The 9583-nt window shown below is 44.2% G+C and overlaps 1 protein-coding gene across 1 annotated transcript; it reads left to right on the forward strand.

Annotated features, from left to right (window-relative positions):
• Window positions 1–701: 701 nt before the first annotated feature.
• On the forward strand, window positions 702–9274 carry CCN3 (cellular communication network factor 3). Its single transcript, XM_081258992.1, has 5 exons — window positions 702–901; window positions 1034–1259; window positions 2349–2603; window positions 3969–4183; window positions 7765–9274. Exons 1-5 carry the CDS (start codon window positions 818–820, stop codon window positions 8059–8061), a joined length of 1077 nt encoding a protein of 358 aa, XP_081115118.1. The 5' UTR covers window positions 702–817; the 3' UTR covers window positions 8062–9274.
• Window positions 9275–9583: the final 309 nt, after the last annotated feature.

The raw sequence follows: 9583 nt of genomic DNA on the forward strand, positions 1-9583 counted from the left end.
TATTTCTACCAAACCTGCAGAATCGGGGTTTTTAAGAACCAGCGGGGCTTGGAATGGTTCAAGTCAAAAGAACTTGTTGCCTTTCGGTAAACAGCATCATCCGCCATCCTCACTTTGAGACTTCTTCTACTTTCTGCGCCCCCCGCCCCGCCCCCAGCCACTACCTTCTCCCTTCTGTTTCTCCTTTCCTCCCTCTCTCCCCTCCCCCTCTCTCAACACTCTCAAAGCGTGCCCTAAACGGTGACAAACTTGCATGTGCTTCCTTTATGACTAAACCCCCGGGCCTCTAGCCAACCCCTCACAGATGGTCCCAAACATCGGACACCCCTTTAGGGGAGCCCCACGTTTGCAACCTAGCTGGGAACGGCCAGGGTGGAGGAGAAGCGTGACGGGGAGTGGCGGTGTCTTAGTCCTGGGGGAAAGCGAAGCAGCTTCCAGGAGGAAACGGGCGTTTCCTTCCCACGCGCTCGGCGAAACCCTGGGTCCTGGCCCTGGGCCTCCACCCAGCCCCTCCCGGCGCTCTGGGAAAAGCCAGTCGCTACACACAGGCACATGCAGGCCCCGGGGCCGCGCCCTAAGGAGAGCGGCACCCACGGCCAATTGCTATGGCAACTCCGGGGCTCGTTCCATTCCCCACCCCGCCGATCCCCCCGCCTCCTGCCTGAGCTGCAGCCAACCGGCTTGTGCGCGTCCCAGGAGCGCGCTATAAAACCTGCGCGGTGGCGCCGGGCAGGGGCGAGCCCGACCAGGAGCAGGGCGCGCAGATCCAACCTCCGACCTGGAAAGCCCTGTGAAAGCGGCAGGAAAAAGCCTGAACATGCAGAGTGCGCAGAGCCTGCGTCTCGGTCCACGCAATCAGTGCCTCTGCCTGGCTTTCCTGCTCTTCCATCTCCTGGGACAGGTGAGTGGCACACTCGTCAGGTGCCTCTGGTTACTTTGCCTTTCTTGGGCGGCCCCTGCTCGGTCCCGGGGTTGCTCTGCCTTCCAGGGTCCCTGCTAAGAAGTTTCTCCTTCTGATCTCGCCCCTCCCCAGGTCCTTGCGACTCCGCGCTGCCCCTCCTCGTGCCCGGCTCCGTGCCCCAAGAAGCCGCCGACCTGCGCCCCCGGGGTGAGAGCCGTGCTGGACGACTGCTCCTGCTGCCTGGTGTGCGCCCGCCAGCGCGGCGAGAGCTGCTCCGTGATGCTGCCCTGCGAGGAGAGCCGCGGTCTCTTCTGCGACCGCAGAGCGGACCCCAGCGCCCAGACTGGCATCTGCATGGGTAACCCTGCCCCCTCCTCCGCCTGACCTCCTGTCCCTCAACTAGCGGAGCTGCCCGCTGTTTCCTCTCCCCTTCCCCCCACTCCCGAGAGGGTGATGAGCAAATACTAACAGTGATGCCGTGGGTGATGTTTATGGAGCGCTGTGTGCCGGGGATGGTCTGGGGGCGCGTGGGGCTTTGCGGAGCGCCAGAAGCCAGAAGGGAAACCTGCCCGCGGAGGTGAGAAGCATGTGCCTCCTTAGAGAAGAATCTAGATAGGCAGGGAACAGAGCAGACTTAAGGGCCAGTGAAGTCATTTCCTTTGGAAGTTACCAGGGGACGCTTGGGGGGTGATGGAAGCTTGGGCTTACGCACAGGCTCACAGTTCCCCCAACTGTAGCCAGTCTGGTTTGTTTTCACACCTGTAATTGTCCTACATGAGCCAAAGCAGCCACTACTCTCCTGGGATGACTATGCAACCCCTGTCTGGGCCGTGAGTAAAATAAAAATGCAGGCAACCAGCCAATCCAGGATGGTGAAACTTAATCAACTGGGGATCAATTTCCCACACGGTGCACCATTTAGTTGGAGACCTGTCCCTGCCTCCCTGGATAAGAGGGCTTGGAATAGCCTTTTAGTTTCTTCTCTAAACGAGTAATGATTTATTGTGCTGGAATGCCAAGGAATCCTCATGCCCTTCCCAATTTGACCAGTGAACCTGTTTGGAGGCTATGAAGAGCACTTTTTTCTTTTTTAATTCTGAGCTTCTGAAGTAGGAGAATCTAAGGAGGTTCCCGTGAAACGACTTTATCATTGGGAACAACAGCTGAGGACCCTGGGGAATGTCACTTCACGCTCTGCCCGTCTTTCCTCATGCGTAAAATGAGTGGCGGGACTGGGTGGTCTTGAGTGTTTCTTCTTGCACTGGGAGGCCTCCATGAGGACATCTCTCTGCTGGTGATGGATCAGCAACCAGATGGCCTCAACTAGAAAAAGAATGATTTGGGGCTTGGAACATGCGCTGTGGCTCTTATATAGCCTCTTCGATGCATTGTGTTCTTGATTTTCTCTCTCCCCCTCCCTCTCTGCCCTGCTTCGCCAACATTCTAGCGATAGAAGGAGACAATTGTGTGTTCGATGGAGTCATCTACCAAAGTGGAGAGACCTTCCAGCCTAGCTGCAAATACCAGTGCGCCTGCCAAGATGGGCAGGTTGGTTGTGTGCCCCGCTGTGAAGAAGACCTGCTACTGCCCCAGCCTGACTGCCCAGCTCCGAGAAAAGTTAAAGTGCCTGGGGAGTGCTGTGAAAAGTGGATCTGTGACTCCAACGAGACGGGTACATTAGGGGGCCTCCAAACCCTTCCAGGTGAGAAATTCAACATACCTGAAAATGATCACAGCACAGGAATAAGTGCAGGCAGGAAGCATGTATGCTCTTTGGGATCTGCAGTGAGAAACTGGCTTCAGTTTCTGGTCATTCAGTTGTGGAGTCCAGCTTGCCACATCATGTGTTGGAATCCCAGACAAGTTATTGAAGTACACACAGTCTCTTCTGAAGAAGAATCACATCCAGTGGTTCTGTTGAGCCATAGGAGTGATTTTTCTTATTACACGACTGCCATTTATATTTTAGTCTATCCCACTTGACCCTTGTTAACATTGCAAAGATGTGCTTTGGCAACTTTATGCAAAACATGCAATCGATACAGCTTCTATACTTGTGGCAAGTGTCAACTCCATGGGAACACCATTTAAGCCATTTGCAAAGGGCCTGGTGATGGCTCTTTCTTTTCTGGACTCTGTCAACTACCTATGCACTCTTAAGACCAGCTTCCCTAAAGAAGGCCATCCCTGGACAGGTGTCACAGAGAAAGCCACCTTTCCAGGTGCTGCAGGAAGGATCAAGTGACACTTCAGGATCTTTGTTTTGCTTTTCCTTTTGTTTTGGCTTATAAAGGAACTGATTTTTTTTTTTTTTGAAAAGCAAGCATTCAAGATCCAGTAGAGAATATTTTAGAAGCCATTAATCAGCCAGATTATTTATACTGGCAGTACACAGAACTTTACAGTTTTTCTGAAGTCAGAAATTCTCAGCCATGCTTACAGATAGGAAAACTGCCATGTAAGAGAGGAGATTTGCCCTAGGACATGCATATTAAGTGTTGAGACAGAACTGTCTGTCATCAAAGTCCCAGTGACTATATCCTACAACCCAAATAACCAATTCTACCTCCCTAAGGCAGAGCATTACCTCCATCACTATTCTGAGTTGGTTGGTTCTACTTACTCATCCAATTACAATTTTTTCATTATCCTTTCTCTGGACAAAATCACACATTGAAAACATTACGGTTTATGGAATGGTTTTTGATGCTATACTGTGCTATATTCTTAAAACTACTAAGCTTCTCAAAGAGGTTCTCCTAAACTTCTTATGAACAAATCGGACAGTCATTCCACAAAGATTTCTTGAAGGCCGACCATGTGCCAGGCCTCGTGCTACCTGTTAGGGGTTTATAAATACAGAGATCCAGATGCCAACCATGTGCCAGGCATTGTGCTACCGGTTAGGGGTTTATAAATACAGAGATCCAGGTCTGCCCCCTGAGAACACCTGAGTTGCACAGGTACCGAACTGGATGAGACGCTCTTCCTAATGATGGTTGAAAGGACCACTTTGCCATCCCCACATTTTACTCAATAACACTATCCTTATTTCAACATCCTGTAGCCTACAGGACCGAAGCCACTCTAGGAGTTGCAGTCTCTGACTCAGGTATCAACTGCATTGAGCAGACCACAGAGTGGAGTGCGTGTTCCAAGAGTTGTGGCATGGGTTTTTCCACCCGGGTCACCAACAGGAATCCACATTGCGAGATGGTGAAGCAGACCCGGCTCTGCGTGGTGCGGCCCTGTGACCAAGAGCACAAGCAGCCGACAGATAAGGTATGAGCCTGGGAGGAGCCCCCACCACAGAAGAGGTGGCATTGCCTTGTTGGGGCCTGTGTTTTATTTTTTGTTGTTGTTTTTCTTATAAGGCAAGGAATAGTGACTTTATTCAGAAAGCCAGCAGACCGAGAAGATGGTGGACTAGTGTCGCCAAAAACCATCTTAATGGGGTCTGGATGCCAGTTTATTTTATAGAACAGAGAGGGGGAGGAGGTGATGAAATAAAGTAAAAAGACCATTGATTTTGCAAAATATCTCCTGGCTTGGCCAGCATCAGGGAGGGGATGTGTTAATTTCTTCTTTTCTGCAGGCATTCACAGGTGGGCAGGGTCAGATTGTCTCCCTGTGAGCTGAACAAAGGCACTTTAGTTTAACATTCAGGCATGGGGCAGGGTTCCCTGAGGCAGCCCATTATGTATGATTATAAAAACAAAAGCAACAAAAAGCAAAGCTTAAAGTAAAAGAAACAGATCCAACATGGAGTCAGATTTTGCTCTTCCCTGTTACAATTCCCCACTGTCTTGTCCATTCCACACTCCTGTGGAAAAGGGGGCAATGACCATTCTAACTGCTTCTTGCTGTGTCTTGTCAGATGGATCTTTCTGAGAACATCCACCATTGGTGCCAGTTGTTCCAAATGTTGAGATTTGTCTTCTTTTGTTCCAGTTTGGAAAGTGTTTACTTTACACCTGTAGACTTAAAAAATATTCACAACCTAAAAGTTGAGAGTTATGTTTTATTCGGGAGGGGGGCCTGTGAAGCTGACTTCAAGGTCAGCTCTAATGAAGGAGTTTACCTTCTTTTATTTTCTCTTTAATGTATTGAAATATCCCCAGCAACTCACAGCAGATGAAGAGGGAGGGGCCAGACCACTACAGTAATGTCCCCAGTTGAGAAAAGTCTGGCAAATCTCATTTCATCCTGGAAAAAACTGGCTACTCAGTGGTCAAACATGATTTATTTTAGAGAGGTCATTTCTGAGCTCAGCTTTCTTCACCCTTTAAGTTCAGTCTGAAGGAAGCAACAGAGTAGGGACCACATCTGCCTTCCTCATCCCTCAGTCCCCCACATCCTAACTGGGATGTACTGTGTGCTTGATAAACAACTGTTGATGAATAAATGAATGGATGTCTGGGAATTATTTTCTGTATTTCAAAAAGCCTAGTATGACTAGTACATTTGCCAGCATAAGGCTATCTGTGCCAAATAAAATAGCACATTTCTTTCCTTTTTTGCTGGAATGATATCAACTCAGTGTTGTTTTTTTTTTTTTTTTTTTTAACTCAGTGTGTTAACGCTGAGTACAAGGCATGCAGATCAGAAGCTCTGATTGGTTCCTGATGACATCACAAGCCTTGTTAGCAGAGCTCTAGGTCAGATAAATGCAGTACCCAAATCAAACTAGTATATGGACCCTTGTACAAACCTAAGGCCAAAATAAAACTGTCCCTAACAATGAAAGATTTACATATCTCTCCACTGAGGCAATATCATCTCATGCTTAAGGGTGCAACTCTGGAGCCAGACAGCCTGGCTTTAAATCTTGGCTTCCCACATGAACTAGCTATGGGATCTTGGGTGATTTTCTTAACCTTTAAGCCTCAGTTCTTTCCCCCATATAACAGAGACATTAACAGTACCTATCTCAGAGTTGTCATGGGGATTAAACAGAATGAATTTGCGAAGTGCTGGGCATAGATTACTCTGTTAACATAAATATCATTACCTAGTATTAACCATAATTTCTATTTATTGATAAAATAAGAGTCTCTAGTGGTTGCATTGTTATATGGCTACTTAGCTGTATGACTTTTTGAGGTCCATTCTAACTTTATGCTTCTTCCACCAATTTAGAAAGAGCACCTAGAAACACCTTATTCTCTGTTTCTGTCCTTCCCTCTGTCTCTCTCTCTTTCTCTCTCTCTCTCTCTCTCACACACACACACACACACACACACACACACACACAGATATTGCAGACCTTGTACCTTTTTGTGGATATTGGCAAAAATATACACTAAACATTAAATATTAAAAAGGAAAAACAAGAAGCCTTTAAATATTGTCAAGTACACAGTAACTTGCTTATTAAATAAGCCACTTCCATGTCATGACTTTAAAATTTTGCTTTTTCTATTGTTTCTTTTTCCAAAAATTCATATTTTTCTTGTACCTTGCACCAAGTTTAATATTGGGAGATATTATATTTAAGACATTTATTTATAGCATATATATATATATACATATACATATATATATATATATATATATATATATATATATATATATATATATATATATATATATATATATATATGTATGTATTTCATTAAGGGGCCAGAAATTTGTTTGGAATCTAGGGAAATGCCAACCTAATAATCATTACTTCCTTATCACCAAAAGATTCTTAAGTGTGAGATGGTGCTTCTCAAAGCGTGATCCCCAGACCAGTGGCATCATCTAAGAACTTGTTAGAAATGCAAATTATGGGACCCCACATCAAACCTACTGAATCAGAAACTCTGGGTGTAAGGCCCAACAATGTGTGTTTTAACAAACTCTCTAGATAATTCTGATGTACTCTTACTACAGTTTGAGAGCTACCAATTTTAGAGAATTCCAAGTCTCATCACTCCACAAGCTGTGGATTACAACTAGGAAGGTGAAAAGCAGTGGAATATTGTGACAAATTAGGTGAAGAAATCTAAGTGGGAAATTAACATATCATCACTGTCTTACTGAATTATCAATATTGGGGTTCCTCTTCAACTCTTACCAATGGAATGTTGAATAAATTCTCCACTTACCATGCCTTCATGGAAACTAACCTTAAATCCCACTGTCTTAGACTTTCCTGAGGTCACAGTGTAATAGAAGGAATGGGCTTTGTGTCGGACAAATTCAGGTTCTAGATGTTTTCTGATCACTTTGGCCTCTGAGACTACATTTACTCATCTATAAAACTTGGACAGTTGCTCTTTATGTGAATAACTGCTCCTTGTATGAGTGAGTGTTCCTAATAAGGTTAAGTAAGTTAATGTCTGAAAAATATTTGAAACATTAGTAAGCTTGCAGTGATGCCATATTTATTCCATTTCTCTTTATAACACCTAAGAATGTATTGGGCTAATAACAACGCCAAAGCCTATTTATGGTGGTTTGAAAAATTAGGTTTCTTTATCATACATATGCTTTCATCTTCATGCTTATGCCACATGGTCAAAAGATGGTTATATACAATTAGGCATGATTTCCACATTCTAGATAGGAAGGCAAATGAATGCAGGAAGCGATTAAGAACTGTACCCATCTGAAGGGCAAAGGATTTCCCAGAATCCCTTGGTTTATGTATCACTGGCCAGAACTTGGCCACAAGGCCATTGCAAGCTCCCAGATATTCTGGGGAAGAATATACTTGTAGTGGACCACATTACTCAAACAAAATTAACATTCTGTTAGCAAAGAAGAAAGAGCAACAGATTTTGGGTAGGCAACTAGCAAGTTATTCCATATGCCTAGACTGATCCCTTGGAGGAATGATGGCCATTTCATGCATCACTCCTTTTCTTCTTTCTTAGAAAGGGAAAAAGTGTCTCCGCACCACCAAGTCACTCAAAGCCATCCACCTGCAGTTTGAGAACTGCACGAGCCTATACACCTACAAGCCCAGGTTCTGCGGTGTCTGCAGCGATGGCCGATGCTGTACCCCACACAACACCAAAACCATCCAGGTGGAGTTCCAGTGCTCCCCAGGGCAGATCCTCAAGAAACCAGTGATGGTCATCGGGACCTGCACCTGTCACAACAACTGTCCTCATAACAATGCGTCTTTCCTCCAAGACTTAAAGCCAAACACCAGTAAAGGAGAAATGTAATGTGTCCCCTAAGAAGCCCACCTACAGAGGCAACCTGTAGCCACCCACTATCAGATGACTATAAGAAAAATTACAACGAATTATTATGCACATCTGCGTCTCTTGTATATTCTGTGGTCATATGAGGTCAGTTATGTCTGTTTTTTTTTTCATGAAAGATATGATTAACTGTAAACTTGGAATCAAGGTAAGCTCAGGATAGTGCTTAGGGATGACATTCTTTTGTGCTGTTTGATACACATGAAAATTTCTGTAAATTCAGAAATCAGATACATGTCTTACTGTGTAGACTGTATCACATTACACTCATTTTGTTATACACTAGTGAAATTTCAAGAAAAGGTCACAGTAATGAATGACACAGTGAAATCTAAGGTCACACTGAGGGTGTCATCATACAAATATTTCACCATAGATTGAGATTTGACCTAAGGGTTCTCTGTGGAGCACTCTTTTTGAGTAGCTCAACTCTGAACCTCAAATTCCTAGATCCGAGGAAACATATAGCTCTTCAACTCGAAATCTAGAGATTATTAGTTTTCTGTGTACATAGAAAACAAACTGTATCTACAGTAATGGAATGCTTATTAATTAAGTGCACTGGTGTCATAAATTGGCTTCATTTCAGACAAGTTGACTCCTTTCCAAAAGAAAGAAGCTAAACAGAAAGCTCTCCCTTATACATAGATGACCAGCCTCTACCAGCCCTCAGACATTTGTATGTGTCTGGAGGCTGCTGGGGATCACTAGTTTTTTAATTCAGAAGAAGCAGAACATATCAGCAGGGCTCCTCTCACCTTACTGATGAATAAACTGAGGCCCAAAGCACCTGACTACAACCTTTGATGACTTTCAAGTGTGCTGGTAGTGGAATTTTGAAAAAGAAGAACAAAATCGACAAGACTGCAGTGGCAAGATACCACAAACTGTATGGGAGTTTAGAATTATTGTACAGATCCCCAGACTTATCCTTGGGCCTTAGTTATGCAAACTCATGAACAAGATATATGTGTCTACATACATGTATCTAACTTGTCAGGCTATAAGATAGGTTGCAAACTTAAAATGTATACATTCTTCTAATGTCAACTTATATGTTCAGCTTTTCTCCTTTGAAGTATTTATATAAATATAAATTATACATTTTTAAAATATTCCTTTTACTTTCTCTATTTGTCAGACATTACTAAATAAACATGATCTTATCAGTGTATGACTCTGCTGTTATTTTTGTGCTTCTGAGTTTATTGAAAACATAAATTAAAATTTACAAATTAAATATTGAAAGCAAAGTGGTCATCTTTATTTGAGCTTACAACTTCTTATCAGAAGGAAAACAAAAGACAGCTCTTAATTTGGTGATCTCCATTGCCAAGGCCTCAGATATTCTCTACACTTTCTACTCAATCCAATATCTGGATCCCTGATGTTTTTTTCTGGACAACCTGCAAGACACTTCCATATGTTAAAAATTTTGTCTTTATTCCTGTCCTGCCCCTACGTTCTTCAGAACCTTTTTTTT

The sequence above is a fragment of the Mesoplodon bidens genome (assembly GCF_964165515.1).
Source record: "Mesoplodon bidens genome assembly, chromosome: 16".
NCBI classification, from domain to species: domain Eukaryota; kingdom Metazoa; phylum Chordata; class Mammalia; order Artiodactyla; family Ziphiidae; genus Mesoplodon; species Mesoplodon bidens.